The 18,255-nt window shown below is 48.7% G+C and overlaps 1 protein-coding gene and 2 long non-coding RNA genes across 8 annotated transcripts; 1 reads left to right on the plus strand and 2 right to left on the minus strand.

Moving 5' to 3' along the window:
- Positions 1 to 19: 19 nt before the first annotated feature.
- ATRIP (ATR interacting protein) lies at positions 20 to 13,295 on the minus strand. 6 transcript variants are annotated; one of them, XR_002136689.2, is made up of 13 exons: positions 12,947 to 13,295; positions 10,942 to 11,072; positions 10,081 to 10,323; positions 8,309 to 8,427; positions 7,051 to 7,193; positions 5,779 to 5,880; positions 5,325 to 5,454; positions 4,451 to 5,131; positions 1,794 to 1,930; positions 1,566 to 1,657; positions 1,036 to 1,116; positions 578 to 670; positions 20 to 179 (listed from the first exon to the last, which is right to left on the minus strand). XR_002136689.2 is itself a non-coding variant. In XM_019723931.2 (13 exons), the coding sequence occupies exons 1-13, from the start codon at positions 13,191 to 13,193 to the stop codon at positions 112 to 114; spliced, it is 2,355 nt and encodes a 784-aa protein (XP_019579490.2). In that variant the 5' UTR covers positions 13,194 to 13,295; the 3' UTR covers positions 20 to 111. The 6 variants fall into 6 exon arrangements, 5 of the variants coding, with proteins under 5 accessions (XP_019579490.2, XP_019579489.2, XP_074168499.1 ...); XM_019723931.2 differs by having other exon boundaries at positions 578 to 830; positions 10,081 to 10,251; XM_019723930.2 differs by having other exon boundaries at positions 578 to 830.
- On the plus strand, positions 2,491 to 10,089 carry LOC141567158 (uncharacterized). Its single transcript, XR_012489575.1, has 3 exons — positions 2,491 to 2,921; positions 5,310 to 5,468; positions 8,841 to 10,089. It is a non-coding gene; the product is annotated as an uncharacterized LOC141567158 (long non-coding RNA).
- A 2,753-nt stretch (positions 13,296 to 16,048) lies between the features above and the next one.
- On the minus strand, positions 16,049 to 18,236 carry LOC141567157 (uncharacterized). Its single transcript, XR_012489573.1, has 4 exons — positions 18,155 to 18,236; positions 18,022 to 18,077; positions 17,853 to 17,940; positions 16,049 to 16,400 (listed from the first exon to the last, which is right to left on the minus strand). It is a non-coding gene; the product is annotated as an uncharacterized LOC141567157 (long non-coding RNA).
- Between the last annotated feature and the right edge of the window lie 19 nt (positions 18,237 to 18,255).

Consider the following 18,255-nt stretch of genomic DNA (forward strand, 5'->3'; position numbering starts at 1 on the left):
GGGAACACAACAAGGCTGGCAAGATCTTAAACAGCAGTCACTGCTTTTAATCAGTTGAGGAGGTGAGGAAAACAGTGGTGCTGGTGCCACCAGGTGGCTCGATTCTCAGCCTCAGCCACAGTCCATCTCTGGGTCATCCACGTCGGTCTCGGTGGCACAGAGGTCATCCAGGGCAGCCTCTGAGGGAGACAGAAGAGGGTTCTGTGGGGAAGGCCTGAAGGTGCTGGAGCTGGGGGAGGTCCCACCTTTCTTCCCCCCACGCCCACAGGAACTAACCAGTCCCTTCCATGCCCAGGCCTTGCTCCCACACCTACGGCAAGCAGTGATACAAAAGCAATTCAAACAGGGATGTTTCTGAAAAAACCGTGGCTCTGCCAGGCCAACTCCACAGACACAAGCAAGGCAGCCTGATGTGCTCAGAGAAGAACCGGAGCAGGAAGGTAAGAATGACTCCAGTGCTGGCAAAGAGCGTGGTGGACGGAGGGCTGCTGAACAGGCGGGAAGGCGGACTCATCCCTGAACTTCAGGAAAGCGCCCAGGTGGGCCCGGGCAGGGAGGGACCCTCCTGCCAGCTCACCTTCACAGTCCGTCACGTCCGGGAGCCCCCGAATCAGCGTGCTGACCCCTGGCATCACCTGGTCGTACTGATGCAGGGCCTCCACGCAGTGCACTGTGAACAGCGTGTCCTTCTGGGACAGGCCGTGCAGCAGCAGGACTGTGTCCCGCAGACACCGCACTGTCCGCCTCTGCTGCTCGGTCCTGGGGGGCCCCCCTTCCCTCCGCACTGTCAGCCACTGTCTATGTAGCATCGCCGTGAGCGCTCTGACCACCTGAGGGTGCAGACTGAGGTCAGGCTTGCAGTTCCTGCACCCTAACGACTTGCTCGGCTAGGCAGGAGCTTCCCCTGCCCGCCAGGTGAGGAGGGCTCTGAGTGGTGGCACCAGGCTTAGAAGCGGCACGGGGCCCTGCACAGGGCCGCCTCACCCACCAGCAGAGCTGCCCTGCTTTTGCCCCCTGCCTGTCTCAGGCACTCACCTCCACGTTGCACTGGCAGTTGGAGCCAGTGATAGGGGAGGAGGGGCTTTGCACACCGAGCTTGGCCAGGAGCCACACGGCCTAGAATAAGAGCAGACGGTTCCATCCGTGGCAGAACGAGACCCTGACGCATCACAGCGAGGCCTTTTTCAGGCTCCTACAAGAGCTCCAGTTGCCTTAGCAACTGCTTGTCTGCACAAATGGGGTCCTTCCCAGACCAATCTCTGGACCAACACCCGTGTCTCACCAACAACCCACGTGCCTCCAGGCCCACCTGCAGCTACCAGGCTCCAAGGTCAGGGTAGAACCAGTTATCAGGCAACCCTGCCAAATGCCAAGATACCCTGGGCTCCAGTTTTGTAGCTGTGTGGTGTGGAGCCCCCCCCAAATGAGTTTGTTTACCTTGTTGGTGGCTAGATAAGCTACCAAAATGAATTAAAGCTCCCTCTCTCCAGAGGAAGGAGGGAAAATGGCTCTTGGGGTGAGGCGGGGTGGGGAACAGTCCACAGAAGGGGCTCTGGCATTTTTACCTCTTGCTCTAGTTGAAGCCACTGTGTGTCCGAGGCCACTTTGTCAGGCCGTGATGTGATGTACGTGTATAACAGCAGGAGGAGACAGCCGTCTGAAAAGAAGGCCCCGCTCTCACTCAGGGCCCCGCTTCTCACCCAGGGCCAACACCAGCTGCAGAAGCCCCTGTCCTTGCTGCCACCCTTCCCTCCACCCTGCAGGAGTCCAGACGCCCGCCCTGCCCGCTTTACCCGAGTGGGAGCAGAGCTGAGACACGAGCTTCTCATGGTCCACGAGCAGGGACAGGAGCCCCACTGTCAGCAGCACGCTGGGCAGGGGAGCCTGTGGGCTGAGGCACGGCGGCAGCACCGGGAGCACACAATGGAACCTACAACACAGGGGCCCAGAAGGACGTGACACTTCCCACCCAGTCCCACATTCACCCTCCCTTTCCACTGGAGGGAACAGGAATTCAGGCCAGTACAGAGATGTGGTCCAGATAGACCTGCATTCCAGTGCCAGCCGACTACCACCTCCTTTCACGCGAATGAGTGGGTGCTACCCTTCACTGCGGCTTAGATAGGCCCTCACTCGGCACAGTAACACCCATTAAATGCGGGTTGCCTCCCTGGACCCGGGGTGCCTGGCCTCCACACTGCTCCTGAACTTTTCTGCTTCTGCTCCCAAAGAGGGAGGCAGGTCTTGGGTGAGAGCAGTGTCCTGTGCCCACCACCAAAGGACTGGCCAGGCTCCAGAAATGATAAATGTGGACTCGGTATGGTGGGATCTTATGAGACCACTCGCCAAGAAAGGAAGCCCATTTTCTCCACTTGTACGTAAGAACAGCAGCTTCTCTGCCACCAAGTATGAGAAGGTACCCACTTGGGGTGGGCACACTCTCCCCCAAGTCTCAGGGCAGAGGGGCACCTATTACCAAGGAACCAAGTCCCAAGACAACCACTGATGTTTGTCCGACCTACACTGCCTCATGGGGGGGCAGGGACAGCTGTACGCGCATGTCCCCCTTCACGCACCTGCAGTGTCTTGGCGCACAGCATCGAGGCTTAAGAATATTCCTCAGGATGCCACTAGGAAGCAAGGTCTCACTATTGGGGGTGAACTCATCTTAGAGCAAATCCCTGCATGGCAGACAAGAAGCTGAATGTTTTCCGTCGCCAGGAGAGTGGGACTTTGTGGGAAACTGGAATTCAACCTGGTTGGTAGAAGTGGCTCCTAACCAGTGCACTGAAGCCCCTGAAACTATCTGCATGAAGAATCCATCTTCGTATACAACACAGAGGTTTCCAAATTGTTTTCATAGCATCAGAGCTGTCTTTTTAGATGAATTTTTTCGCAGCACCCCCCGCAAAGCACAATAGGTAAGTCATGCTGCTCTGGTTGAAGTTGGGGATGAGACCTATTTGCCCCAAAACCCCTGCCATCCTAGTACCTGGGGACAACCCCGGACCGATGTCTACAAGAGATGCTGTAGGAAGACGGGTGAGGCTGCCCTCAGGCCCGGGTGGACAAGCGTGCCTGTGGAGGCTGCAGCCTGCCTGCACTGCGTGCTGGGTTAGAGCCTTGGTGGCACTCGTCCCTAGCTTTCATGCCAAGGTGGACAGGAAGCTGTGCGGTAGTGGGGTTCAGCTTGCAAGTGTAAAGGAATTTTGAAGAGAAGCACAAAGTGGAAGGTGGTATCAGATGTGATCAGGGGCCATGGCTCAGGAGCCTAATTGGTTTGAAACCCATCCAGCGTGCTCCCTCTGGGATCTGACAACTTTTCCTACCTCAACACAGGGCTTATTCACTCAACAAACACAGTGCTCAGTGAGCCAGGCTCTGTGCTAGTGTGAAGATGCAGGGCTCCGAGGGTGTCGTACGAGCTAGTGAATGGGAGGCATGTGTCTGGCCTGTGGTCAACACCCACTAAATGGCTGTGTTTTGATGTCCTGTGGACAAGTTGAACAGGAATGGAATGATGGTGTTTCTACCAAGAAAAGTGGTAAAAATGTGGTTCCTGGTATTCATTCATTTAACAAATATGAAACAAGCAACCAGCCACGGAGCTGGGCCCCTGCCAGGCACTCGGGTGATGGTCCGTGCCTACCGTGCTGCCCACACTCTCTGTGTACCAGGTCCGGCTCTGATAGACCAGACCAGCTAGAATAGATTCAGATGGAAACCAGGATCTGGGACTATTTTTAGAAACAGGTATCTGAACTCAGAGATGAAAAGTTACATGCAGTCAGCAGAGTCATTTCGAGACAGGAACTGGCCTGTTTGGTGAAGCAGAGGGGGCAGTGGGGTTACTGGTTGAAGGGATGGGCCGGATGGTGTTTAGTTTCTTCCAATCTTGAGGCTCTGGAATCTCAAGTTTGGAATTTATGACAACAGTGTTCATGAGCTAGGCTCACTACCCTACCACTTCCAGTAAACCTTAAGGAACCGGTGGCTCCTGCCGAAGGTGGGCACAATGACAGGCAGATTCCCAACAAGGTCAGCTTGTGCACTGCATGCCCTCCCACACCCTCCTTTGAGAACCCCACCAAACTTAAACGTGGCTGTGACGTGTGGGCTTCACCTGATCCACGTCCCACGTTCAAAGGCCTCTTGGTATAGCCTTTGTCTGTCCCGGGGGCAGGACACTCTTCCCTCATGGCTAACCGCTCTCTTTTATCTTGTGTGTCTTTTGCTTACCTGCTGTACAGAGGCAGAATTAAGCCAAATAAACCACTTCCTTGGTTCTCACTTCAGAACTCCCTGAACAAAGCTTTACAACCTAAACCAAGGCTTAGAACTGAACAGTATAGATAAGTCAAGAGATGAGCAAAATACAAGGGCCACAGGATAAACCTCAAGAGGTCAGGTAAGCCCCACACACAATCATGACTCCCATGCTGCAATATACCTGGGCAAGCAATCATAGGAAGCGTTTTCAGCTAATTTCACCAAAACCTTAAGGCACTGGCTGACGACATTGGCGTGAAGGTGATTTGTTGCTGCAGAAGAGAAAACCAAGAGGCGAAGAACCATCTTCAATAGTGGATGCTGGCCTTGGTCACCAGCAAGCCCCCCTGGGGCGGGGCTCGCGTCCCCATGGGAGTCTAGGCTCTGGTTTCCATCCGCAGCAGCGGAATCCGCTGCGGCTTGTGACAGTAACAGGCAGGTGACCGCTCCGCTGTGGCACACCAGGTGCTGCAGAAGGCTAAGCGAAGCCACAGAGAAGCCTTCCAGCTTGCAAAGTGAGTCCTCGGGGCTGGGATCTACCCCAGAGCTCCTGCGGGAGGAATGTATTGGGGTGTCCCCAGGCTCCCCACTTCTCTTGGCTACTGCCAAATCCTGCAAAGCCTGGCAGTGTAAGCCGAGAAAGCACTGTACCAGGGGGAGGAGGTGCACAGCCCCAGGATGCTGGCAGAGCGGGAAGGCCCTGCTGCCTCCCTCTGCTGGGTCTCTGTCACATGAGCCTTCATTCCTGGCAATCAGATTCAGTCCAGTAAATGCTAGGTTCTGTGCTTCTCTAAGGGCCGAGAGGGGAAATGACCCATCTTGAGAAACTGTGGTCCTCAGGCTTGAAATCCCAGGCAAGGAACTAGCAACAAACACAAAAGAAAACACACAGTGTGAGATGGAGATAAGGTCAAGGGCCCCAAACAACCTGCCTGCCAAACTCTCTAGCTTCCCTGCCTGGGGCACTGGCCTCCCAGGCTGGCCAAGGCCAGAAAGGGACTTGCTTCCTGGAAGCTTCTTCCTAAAAGTTTTTTTTTTAGGAGTCTTATGCTTACCTGCCCAACCCCAGTGGCTGCAACAGGGTGCTGGAAGGAGCCTCGGAACAACTGCTCAGGAGGTGGCACAGACCTAGCGATGAGCCTGGGATCAGAGGCTGCTTCAGGAGAAGGTTTATCAAAATGGAACCTGCAGAAAACAAGGTAACTCTAGAAGTTCTGACATGGGAGGCCTTTTCTATGGCCTCAGAAGGAAAAAGGGGGGATTCCTTGGATGCCAACTGTCCTCTAAGCTGCCACTACGCCCCACTGAGATAGGCACCTATGGGTGCTGAAGGCCCTGTGACACACCTGCTCTTGGCCCCCTCCATTTTAAAGTCTTCTGCTTAAGTCACAACTATGACTTCCCTGGACCCTCTGACCACTGTCCTTAGAGACCCGGACGGTACCCCAGGCAATTCGACTGCAGCATGGCAGAGGGCCACCGGAGCCAGCAGGAGTGGGGTTCTGGTACCTCGAGTGTTTGATCTTTGCATCCAGCTGTCAACAGCATGTTTTTGGGACTCTTCTTGCTTCCCTGGGGCACCTCCCAGACTGTGGGCCTTATTCTCTGAAACTAGGTAAAATGTGAATCAAAACCTGAGCACAAAAGCATAGGCATATCAGAAACTCTTAAATGCAACAAGTTTAAGACAGATCGTTCTACTTTTTCAACCTTGGATCAAAACAAGAGCCAGAGCAACTCAAGGGCTCTCACATCTTTTGCCTTCCTCATGTAAAGTAGGAACTCACACAAGGAGAGGAAAGGAAAATTAAGCTGTTTGCCCCCCTTCAAAATAAGGCAATAACATAAAAGCAGCAGCCACTAACATTTAGATAGTGCTTACTGTGTTCTAGACAGTGCTAAGAGCTTTACACATGTTCCTCACTTGTTCCTCACAGCAACCCTACGAGGGGGTGTTAGCATTAGCTCTGTTTTCTATAGGAAAACTGAGGCACAAGGGTAAAGGACTTGTCCAAATCACACAAGCCAGGAAGTAGTGTGACTGGGACTTATGGCCAGGCTGACGGTGGTAGGAGAGAAGCAATATATCCAAATTATAAGATTCAGTGGCACAACGCAGCCTCAGAGTGAAAACCTGCTCATGCTAGACTGTAACTCTCTAGAAAGCAGTAGCATTCCATCAGTCTGGACTGGGATGTCCAAGGTCCAGGCTGGGCTCTGAGAGGAACACATGTCCCTAGATACTAGCTGTGGTTCTGTCACGTCAGTGGATGCTGACTGTGGAGGTTTTAAAATATGCATATGCCTGCAAATTCTTTGACACACTTAATTCCCTTCAAAAAGTACAGCCTAGATTCCTTCCCTTAAATGTGGCCCAGACTCAGTGACTCACTTCTAACAAACAGAACGTGACAGAAGTGATGCCATGTGACTTCTCAGGCTAGGCCACAAATAGGATAGCTTCTACCTGGCTCTCTCTGGGTCTGCTAGCTCTAAAGGAAGCTGGTCACCAGGTTATGAGTTCAGCCAAGTAGCCCTGGGGAGAGGCCCACGTGTGGAGAGGAATTCTGTTGCCAGCCATTGAGTGAGCCACCTAGAAACAGATCCTCCGGCTCCAGGCAAGCCTGTAGTGATTCCAGTCCCCACACAGACAAACCAGCCCCATTGTGTCCTGTCAGAATTGCCGACCCCAGAAACCAGAGAAAATAAATACTCGTTGTTTAAAGCCACACGTTTGGGTAATGTGTTATACAGCAATAGGTGAGGGATAGACTCACTTACCCTCTCTGCCTACCGGGGACTTGTGTCCTGGCTCTGTCTGGCAGGGGTGGGGAAGGGGCATGTTAGCAATAAAAGACTCCTTTGTAGGAAAAGATGGTTTTCCAAATTGTGGAGAACATGCTTCTGTCTTTATTTTCCTAGGACTGGAAAAAGTGAACTATGTAAGCAAAGTAATGATTCTGCTAAAACCACTTAAAATAACTAGTTATAAAACTTCTAACAAGCTTGAAACTTTTCATATCTTGGTGATTTGACCAAAGGTTTTATCTACTATATATTTATCATTCTTCATCAAGACAGCAGTGTAAAATTCAAGGCATTTTGATCCGTTAAAAAATATCTTCCTTTTATTTCTATATTCTTCTAATCACCCAGAGATATTGGCCAGAATTCCATTACTATTTCCGATTCCCCCAAAACATCTTTTCACTGGGGAATGGCCTCTTTTTTAAGTCAGGGACTGTATTCAAAGATTTTTCAGTAGAAAGAGGGTCTATTAAAAGGTGTGTTGTGTCTTGCAACACTGAGCAAGCTCCTCAGTGCCAGGGGCTCTATGTTAGAGAAGCAGTCTTAACCCTCTGATCGGATCTGACCATACCGAGGCCTTTCAGTTAGTGATGTGTGAAGGTGTGAGGATGGATTCCCTCTGTTCTCCTGTCTTCCCTGGACAACACAAAGCAGGAAGAGTTCAATTTCACACTCTGCCCATTAGGAGCAAAGGCTGCAGAATGCTCAATAGCAGAGAAAGCCGCCCTGATGCACTGTCCAAATTTCAAGGCTGATACTGACAGTGGGGCAGACTTTTCTGGCAGGCGGGGGCAGGACACAGACCATTAACAAGCTCATCATATCTGTAGCAAAGGCGGGGGCTATTGGACAAAGGTCCCAGGGCAGCAAGTGGAAAAAAATATTCTAAGTAGTTGGGACTGAAATACACTATGCTTGGGGCAAAATCAGTTATTAGAAACAAATTTCATAAACGTGAAGATTGGCCCACCCCAAAATTTTAGGGATGATCTTTCCAGCCTTTTCTAGTCCTTAGGAGATGTGTTTATAAAGTTCCATTCAGAGGAAGTACTCTTAGAGAGTGGGGCCTGTATGCTGTGAGGCCTCAGCCAAACCACCTTTGAAGCTTTTAGCAAGAGGACCTAGGCCCCAGCCCAGAGTCTAAATGGCCTCCATTCAGGACTAGCCTGACATTTTCAGACTTTTTACTAAACAATGCAAAATAGAACTCTCCTTCCAGCATCATCATTACCTGACGTGAGAAGTGGAGGGAACAGCTAATTTATTGGCTCGCTCACTGCTCTGAAGCTTTGTCCTTAATTCGTTCATCTCTGCGTCTTTAAACTGCAGTTCAGACTGCAATGATTGGAGCTGGAAGGCAAAAGAAACATACTTGTAGTGGCTGCATCACACATACAAAAACATCTCTGGGCTTCAAAATCTCAAGCTAATGGAAAACAATGAGAAAGAAATAAGAAAGTCTGCTGTGACATAAATGTCCTAAAATAGTGAGCTTCAGCCTTCTTTCTGAAAGACAGATGCTGTTCTAGAAAGATATTTTGACCTGAACTATTGTGAGTGTTCAAAAACCATTTACTCAGGCTCTCTGAACCTTAGCTTGCCTGTAACATAAATACCCGTCTTCACAGTTGGGGGGATTAAATTAGAATGATGAATGTAAAATGCCCCGCAGAGCCTGACAAGGTGCCATTATCTCCCAGTAACATGGTGGCCTTTTTTTTTTTTTTTTTTTAACTTTTATTTATTTAAGTGTGTTTTTCCAGAACCCATCAGTTCCAAGTCAAGTAATTGTTTCAATCTAGTAGTGGAGGGAGCAGCTCACAGTGGCCCACGTGGGGATCGAACCGGCAACCCCGGTGTTATGAGCATCGTGCTCTAACCAACTGAGCTAACCAGCCACCCCGTATGTTGGCCTTCTAATGAATACAGTGATGCACAATTCCAGGTCTTCTTGAAAGTGTGGGCAGAGTATCTGGAAGAGCTTTACCAAAGCCCCATGCAGAGTGGGGGGACCTGCTGCCCTGACCCTCGGGGTCTATACCCACAGTAATCGGTGTCACTCCCTGAGCACACCCCATGCCAGGGTCAGCACCAGACACAGTAAGTGCAGTGTTTTAAGTCTCAAAATTGCCCTTCGGGTTATCTCCTGGAACAGATAAGGGAAATGAGTCATAGAGTTTAAGTCATTACTCTGAGGTCACCACTTGTGTGTGACAAAACCTCGATTCAAACTCTGGTTTGTCTGACAGCAAATCCTTTCCTCTTCATCACATATATGGAAAGGCAACTACCACTGTTAGTGCTGGGTACAGGTAGTACTTCTGGGACGTTTGCTGAATGAAGACTCCATGTCCTTGGGACTGAAGCCTTGGGAGGTGCTGAAGGAAAGTGGTACACACTGGACACCAACGGTTTCCTTCCCAGAGCAGCATCTCCCCCCTGAGAAACAATCGTTTCCCTACCTCTGACTACGTGATATGAATGGGAGTTCTCATCTGTGTGCTTACAGTGACTGGTTCAAGGACAGGCACCTGACTCAGGTGAGACCAATTTTAAATGTTAAAACTCCCCCAGAATTTTAAAACTGGAGATGGGAGACCAAATCTTCAGTCTGCTCTAAAGCTATGAAATATGAGCCCAGGAGCTTCTGGAGAACACATCCTCTACCAGAAGGATGGAGCCTGTCTATAGTACAGAGAATAAAGAGAAGTCCTGGTAATGCCTGACTCAGCGGAAGCCATAGAACACCGTTTTTCCCAGACTTAGTTATGGAAGCCAATGCATTTCCTTTTGGCCTAAGCTAGATCAAGTGAGTTTCTGATCTGCCAAAAGAGCCTGAAGAAAAGTACATGCAATGAGCTGATACCAGAAAGTACTTAAGACAAACAACTGTTGAAATCTTCCGGGAAGATTTACATGAAACTTTGGCCATTGTGTCTAAAGGAACTCAGTGAGCAGGCAAAGCTGGTGTCCATAATGATCAAAACAAACGCTCTGGGTCACCTTTTTGGAGAATTCTTTTTCTTTGTCACTGAGTGCTTGAGTTTTCTCCTGCTCAAGAAGGAAATGTGATCTTCTCTGTTCCTCTAAAGTGGATTCAGTCTGATGCAGTGAGTCCCGTAAAATTTTAATTTCTCCATTTTTAATGAGGACTTCTTCTTCCATTGCCTTCATCTGTAAATCCCAAATCAATCTTGTGAAAAGTTTGTAAGGGAAAATTATATATGTACTTGTTTCAACATGTACCTGGAGAGATGGAAAAAGCCCATGTAAAACACGTCCTACAGACCAGTGAGTGCTCAAAATATATCCATACCAACCAGTCGTCACCGTGGTCTGCTAGGCTCCTTCGTGGGACAGCAGTTATTCAGCAAGACAGCTTAATGACACACTTGTCACTCATGCATGCAGATTCTGTAGGCTCCATAGGTCTTAAATAATCTGGGTCACACACTTTACAGAACTAAAATTCCACATTTTGCTCCTGGTTTACCCAGTGACCCAGTTTGGTTATATGAAAGATGTCTGCTTTTTTGCAAAACTGCTATTGAATAGCAACCATTATGACGCTGTATCCTTTATATAAGAAATATGCTATAAATTTATCTTGGTGCTAAAACAGAAAGTTTGTATCTCTTTTTGGAACTGGTGTACAGTGTTTCCTTTCCTGCCTTGGCTGTTAGTAATCTCAGGATTTAGTTTCTTTCGGCCTCAATTTTCTGGCTTTCTTTCCCCAGCCTCCCGCTCCTCCCCTTTCATGGGGATGGATCTGGACTCTAGTTTTAAAAGTTTTATATATTTTATTGTACAATGCATGCATAAGTGAATTAATTAGTTATAAAAACCACAAGTTAAGTCATTTACCTTTTCTTTAAGTTCTTTGTATTGTGCTTGAAGTAACTCCAATTCAAAATTAGCTTTAACTGGAACACTTTCTCTGTTTTTCCCTGCAGGATTTTTTGACATTCCATCTAACCTGGGAACCTTATAAACACCTGTAAAAAAAAGTTCCCACATACTTTTCAGGACCCAACATTTTCCCACTTTTATCAGACAATGCTGAAAAGAATCCCTCTTGAAGGCAAATTAGAGAAAGATCTAGTAAGCAATATAGGACCTTTTCTAATCTAAGAACATGACTCAACCTCATAAATGATCCTTTAAAATAATAGATCCTGCCACCCTCTCCCGATGCCCCACCCAATTTTAAGAGTCTTATCTAAAGGCTGCAAGGCACTGTGGGAATCCCCCTAGTCAGAACTCAGTGATTTACATCCAGCAATATTTACTGAGCACCTGTAATATGCCAGGCATGATTTAGTCTCTAAAGGTACAATGGTGAGCAAAATGGATTATCTTTTTGCTTGTGGAGCTGACAGGACATTAAAAAATAACCACATGTATAAATGTAAAATTACAACTGTGATGAGAACTGCAGAGAACAAATATAGGAAAGCCTATAATAGGGGAATTTGATCCAACTGAATGATTGGAAGGCTAAGGAAGTGACGATGATTGAGCCAAAAGCTGAAGAACAAGCAGGAATTAACCAGATGAGTGGGGATGGGGAATAGATGGAAAGAACACTCAATATACAAGAAACAGCAATGTGCAAAGCTTCTGTGTTATAAAGAAGCAGAGAGAATTCAAGGAATGAAAGGTCAGGGTGGCTAAAACCCAGAGAGGAAGAGGGGAAGTGACAGACTATGCTGGGCCTTGCAGGCCACATAAGGGTTTTGGTCTTTATCCTAGAAACCGTGGGAAGTCATTAAAGGGCTTTCAGTAGGGATGCTCATGTGTATCTGTGTGAGACACAGTGATCTTTTCAAAACAAATCACTCTGGCTGTGGTGGGAAGTCTAATTTGTAGGGACTCAAGACTGGAACTGGGAAGACAATTTAGCAGACTATTGTCCAGGGGCGGGGTGATGGTAACAGATCAGGGAGATGGTAGAGATGATGCAAAGAGGATGGATTCCAAGATAGATTAAGAAAGTAAAGTTACAGGGTTTGGAAAGGAATTCGATGTATAGTCAAGGAAAGGGAGCTGTCGCCTTGTGCCACTTGCTGGGGAGTGGTGCTAGTCAGTGTCATGTGGAACATTTGGGCATCGACGGGTGTTTTCTGAATGTCTGCGTTTCCAGGCACCATGCTGGAGATGCTGGAGGATGAGTGGGTTTCCATGAAACAATTGTGTGGAATTTAAGATGCCTGTGAGACATCCAAGTACAGATGCAAGTTGCTCTCAAGACCTTTCTCTTTTTGTGAGCTCCGCAAGATGTCACTCATTCTCCAACTAGAATGCAAGCTCCATGAAGGAAGGGATTTTAGTCTTTTGCTCATTGCTAAGTGTGCTGCCATTCCTAAGGTTTGGACACCTGGTACAATTTATTGGTTGTATAAAATAATAAGTTTCTTTCGTCTCTTGCCTCTGCCAGACCCCGCTTAAGCTCATGAGGCTCAAGGGGGACAGCGGTCTTCATTAGATCTAAAACTTCCCCAAACGGCCACAAGAATGGGTCTCCCTGCGAAGGTAGTGATGGGTCTGATGGTGGGAGTCCTAAGCAGGATCTCTGCTTAGAACTAAGAACCCGGTGACCCTAACTTGAGAAGCTAAAGTAAAATGTTAACCTAACTTTCTATATTTCAGATCGGTTGTTTGACATTCCTGATCCATCGCTCCCCCAAATCAAAGGACCTTTGTGGAACACAACCGCTGCTTAAATCAAGCTGTTCCTACATTTTTAAAAGGTGAAGAGGCGGCGTGGATGCAAGACAGCGGTCGCCGTGGGGTTCCGAAGCCGCAGCCCTCAAGGGCGTCTGGCAAAGTCTGCACCACCCTCGGGAAAAAGACCCCTGGGCGCACTCACTGGACACGTCCCGAGCAGCGGACGGGCATTGGCTCAGGGCCTGTGACGCGAGGGTGTCGAGTTCCTCCAGGTCGTCCGCGGTGAAATCCCCGTGCGGACCGAACGGATCTTCGGGGTCCAGAGCTGCGGCCACTGGGAAGCCGCGGGCCCGCTTGCTCGGAGGATGCCCGATGCTGGGCGGCGGGCCAGAGCTAGAGGTCGGGGGCCCGCTCCGCCTCCTGCTGCCCGGCGCAGCGGTTCCAGCCATGCCTGCTGCCGGCAAGTGTCTGAAGGAATCGAGCGCGGCCTGGTTGCCGCAAAGCCGAGGAACTGGACAAACTCCCGCGCGCCGCCGCTCGCCTCAGGCGCTGGGGCCACGCCCCCGAGCCCACGGGCCAATCAGCTGCCGGCTGGCGGGCGCGGAGCAGTGACACACATCCGAGCGCGCCGCGGTGCTCCGCTGAGTACCTACCCTTGTCGGTCGCCTCTGGCCCCTCTACTCGCTGTTGGGACTCAGTAGGTCGGCACCCCGAGCTCTGTGCGGCGCTATCCAAGCTACAGCAGTGCGGGTTCCGGGCTCACCAGCCCCACCGTGCGGGTGTGTGCTCCTCCTTCCCGGCATCTCGTGGAGGACACGCCGGAGGAGTTTGCCATGGCATTCACACGTGCGCATGTGAATTGAGGCAGCCAACGTTTAGGGGTTTGGTCTCTGTAACCTCGTTGTCCTCTGTCGGACCCACCCCTCACATACTCCAGGTTCTCTTGGGGAGAAGTCCGGGAGAGTGGGCTTGGACGAAGAGTATGAATAGAACTGTTGTGAGCAGGCATGTTTGAGAACAGATATTTTGAATGTGTGCATTTGAGGTAGGTATGGGAAGAAAGTCTAAGGAAGGGTGATCCTGAAAAGGTGCCTGTGTAACTCCTCAGTCCGTTAACATTATTCATTCAGTTCTCTGAGTGCACTTTAGTGTTTTACCCAAGTGCTGGTAATGTAGAAATGAATGAGGTTCGTGTCAAGGAAGGTCCCCTGGGCTGTCCTACAGGTTGAGTGGGAGTTATCAGAGTGAGCAAGGAGGCTGGCCCGTAAGACTAGGCAGACAAGCATACAATACCAAAATGGGGGCCATACAAGTGCCAGGTAGGCGTTATCTATGGCAGAGAGAACGTAAGGCTTCAGAGGAGCAAGGATTCAAGCTGGGCTTGAGTGCCTGGCAGGATTTTATTGGGCAGCAGTGGTGTGCAGGACAGTTAACCGGAACAGGGTGTTGGAGAGTAACAGGGGAAAGACTTTCATCCTTTCATGCTCAATGCCAAATAGCCTGTGAATGTCCTATGAATATTTGTGAAAGCAGTAAGTGAAAAGGAGATGGTTGTCAGCATCCAGAGGGTCTTGAATACCTGAGTTTAGGTGTTTTTTAAAAAATTATTTCAGTTACTGTTAACATTCAATGTAATTTTAATTTCAGGTGTACTGAGTTTAGTTTTTTGAAGTAATTGCTAGTTTCCTTCACGTAGTTTCCCAAATATCGAATCCTTAAGTCTTAATTGCTGCAGGTGTCTGGTCCTGTAGAGATAGGATTGCACTTGATTTGTCAGGAGACTTTAGGTTTCACTCTCAGGGGCAGTGTGCTGGCTCCCAAAGTTGTTCTCAGTAGCACAGGGCTGGGTGCCAGCTGGCAAGGTCCCACAGGGAATGCATCAAGTCCAAAGATGCTGCTGGCTGTGCCACTTTCCAGGAGAGGACCAAAGCAGGCTTTTGCTCTTTTTCCCCCATTAATGTCAAGTACATTAGTCTCAAAACAGACTTCAATCTGTCAAAACCTTTTCCAGTTTTGACTTAGCAAAATCTGACTAATTCGAGTCCTTTTTAAGAACATTCTCAAAGAAAGTTTAGCACTACCGTGTTTCCCCAAAAATAAGACCTAGCCGGACAATCAGCTCTAATACGTCTTTTGGAGCAAAAATTCATAGAAGACCGGGTCTTCTATGAATTTTTGCTCCAAAAAGATGCATTATTGCTGATTGTCTGGCTAGGTCTTATTCTCAGGGAAATACGGCATTAGTATTATTCCCATAGTTGTATCAAGGCTGCTGGAAGGGAAATCCAAATATTTGTGCCTCTGAATTGTTTCAATACATATGCATTTATCACACATGAATGGCCTCTGTCATCCAGGAATTTACTCCTCCTGGAGTCAAGGGTGATAACAAATGTCAGGAGAGAAAAATGAAAACAGGGTAAGAGACACTGGGACTGCTCCTTTATAGTGGTCAGGGAAAAGCTCACTATTGTGATGTTTCATTTCTCTAAAGGGAGGGAGGGACTTTCCAGTATCCAGAAGAGTGACAGGTATAAGGAGTTGGTGACAGCACAGTAAGGCAGGAGCTTGCTTGGAATGTAGGCCATTGCAGCTCAAAATGGAGCAAGGGACAGAACTGTAGATACCAAAGGGCAGGGAGTGGTGTTCAGTGTTCACTGTAGGGACTCTGGCTTTTGCTGTAAGAAGTCATTGAAGAATTCTGAGCCAAGGAGAAATGAAGTATAACTTCACTATTTAGCAAGATCACGCTGGGTCTTGAGTGAAGGTGAGACTGTAGGGGAACAAGGGTAGGAGAAGGAAGCCAAATTTGGATGTGCCTGCAGTAATCCAGGTGAGAGATTTTAGGGTTACAATTGGGGGGTGGTGGTATTGTAGTAAGTATGAAGGGCTCAGATTTAATTTTCCTGATGAGTTGAATATGGGATATAAGACAAAAGAACCTAGGAAGGATATTTCTGGAGTTCTAGTGGAAATGCAGACCTGGGGACTTCAGAGTAAGCTTTGTTCTTAAAGACTTTCAGGAATCTCCCTTCCCATTTTCTTGCCTTTACAACGCATATCATGTGGACTTGTCCTGCTCCCCTCCCACTATGGAGAAGTTCCTTGACAGCAGTAACTGTTCTCTGGTACAAGCCCAGCCTGCAAACAGCAGACTCCTTACATGAACAGATGAACTACCCCATTAAAACAAATGGCACCGTGGATGTCTTAACAGAGAAAGATGGGTTTTCTCTCCAAAGCGCCAATTCTTCCACTAATCTCATGTAATGTTCCGTCGGGTATACAATACACAAAAATGACAGCCATTTCAAATGAGTTGGTTTAATTCCAGGCAGTACAGAATTCGGGATAGAACAAAGACTGAAGAACACACTTAGGATTCTGGGTTGGGTTTCCTCTGACCTCACAGCTAAGGTTGAAATGGCTGAGTGAGAAGAACTAAACAGGTGAGCCACTGCATTATTATTATTTTTTACAAAAGTTTATTCTTAAATGTACAACAGACTCCAAAACACTTCATTCTAGCTATAGGTGGCAATAGCTCTTATGGCAGGGAATCCAAATGTTAAAACTGGAATGGAATTAAGGATCACCATTGCTCCAGGCACAAGGAACAGCTCACTTTTTGCCAGATTTCTTAATTCCACCTGTGGCTGCAAAGGAAAAAAAAAAGTTTCAGCTAGGGAAAAATACAGTTCCTATGGTAGAAGCGCCAGGGCCTGATATGGAAGGCTTAAGCTCTCTACTGAGCATTCTTTTTAACATAAGTATATATAGAGCTTTACCAATATTGTCTGTTCTGGGCAAAAGAAGAATGAGATGAGGCAGGGGCACAAGAAATGGCTGCACACTGGTCTGGATCTGCACTGTGTTGTGTACTTCACAGACTGGCTTATTTAATCCTCATCCCTTATCGACCCATTTTACAGATAATGAAGTCTTAGTGTTAAGGTGTTCAGTCATAAACTGATATGTGACGAAGCCAGGATTCCAGCCTGGGTAGTCTGACTTCCAAGTCCATATTCTTAACTGCGACATCACACCACAGTACCTTCCATATTATATTTCTGGAGTCTGATTTACTCAATACCTTTATTTCACCCAATTTACAAATGACTATATATTTGGCAAACAGTAGGTAACTGAAGAAATAGTTGTAAAATTAAGTATGCCTAATACAGGAATGAAGATCCTGAAGGGCTGTGACGAAATAAACCTTAAATTAAATTAGATGACGTTCAGTGGAAACAAGTCGTATAGGATTTCACTGAGGACTGACCTCCTGTACACAGTCGGGGAAAGTGCAAGATACCTCATCACATCATTCCAAAACGGAATCTCAATTGCTAGAATTCCCAGGGCCGTGTGGATAAATAATGAATCAAACCCACGGAGAAAAGAGGTCTTGGGAAGCCCTGGATGACACTCCCATCACCCCAGCCTCCATCATCCCCCCTTGTAGGTCACAGTGATTCAATAGGGCATACATAACTGGGGGGGACAAATCACTAGTTTGATGAATGTGAACAGCATTTAAGAAGCACAGAAAACACCAGGACTGTTGGGCTTGAAAAATCTTTGGTATGTAATCAATTTCTCATAAAGGAAAAGAAGAGACAGAACGGTGAGGGATTAGGTTAAAAAAAGCATATAGCATAATAGCCTGCCAAGAAACCTGGACATTTTAGTCTAGGCGCATCCAGAAAAGACTCAGGATGCAAAAGTATTTACTAGCGTTAACAATAGTAGTTAAAAAGCAATGAAATATGACTTTGGGGCAAGAAACTGTGGAGGACATTTGGAAACCCAACTGTATGAATTATGCCTAAGATATATGAGTTTCTGTGTTTCCATTTCTGCCTTTTCCCCAAGGAAGGGAAGCCCAGACTGCCTGGGAGGCAGACTTCGTTTCCAGACCCGGTCTGGCTCCCGTCCCTTGCCGCTGCGGCGAATCCAAGCCTGGCCACGGCCATCCGCCGCGACGGACACCAAGAACGGAGACCTCGCCACTCACCAAACCAGGCAGGAAACGGACCTCCCCGGGCCCGCGTCCACAGATGCTCAGAACATTTGTAGGGCCTGGGCTCTACCTAGCCCTCACTTACCCAGGGGGCCCTTCCCCGCGGCCTTCGCTTTTAACTCCTCGAGTTTCTTCTGCTCCTCTTTTTGCCTCTGCTTGAATGCCTTCTCATCCTAGGGAGAAGCAGAGCGGGTTCACGCCAGGCGGGCTTCCCAGCCCCTCCGCGCCCGCCCACGCCTCCGCGCCGCCCTTACCTCGTCCATCTCCTTGGCCTGCTTCTTGGGCTGCTTCAGGGGCTTCTTCTTGCCACCTATGGGCGACATGATCACGCTCAGCCCGGCCCCCACCGGGTCCCGTCACTTCGCCCCGCCACCCCCTCACACTCACCTTCGCGGCCGGACATGGCGCCTGCCGCCCCTTCCCCAGACCCTGCCACCGGAAGCGGAGCTCCGGGTCCCTCCCCTGAACCTACACCTCCATGCGGGCCT

The sequence above is a fragment of the Rhinolophus sinicus genome, linkage group LG10 (assembly GCF_036562045.2).
Source record: "Rhinolophus sinicus isolate RSC01 linkage group LG10, ASM3656204v1, whole genome shotgun sequence".
In the NCBI taxonomy this organism is placed as follows: domain Eukaryota; kingdom Metazoa; phylum Chordata; class Mammalia; order Chiroptera; family Rhinolophidae; genus Rhinolophus; species Rhinolophus sinicus.

Bases quoted from the DNA above. Each gene is read 5' to 3' on its own strand.
- ATRIP (XM_019723930.2), bottom strand. From the start codon at position 13,193: ATGGCTGGAACCGCTGCGCCGGGCAGCAGGAGGCGGAGCGGGCCCCCG. The intron at 11,073-12,946 runs GTGAGTGCGCCC...TTTTTTTTACAG, and splicing joins CGCTGCTCGGGACGTGTCCA to GTGTTTATAAGGTTCCCAGG. The intron at 5,455-5,778 runs GTACCAGAACCC...TGTTTTCTGCAG, and splicing joins GCAAAGATCAAACACTCGAG to GTTCCATTTTGATAAACCTT.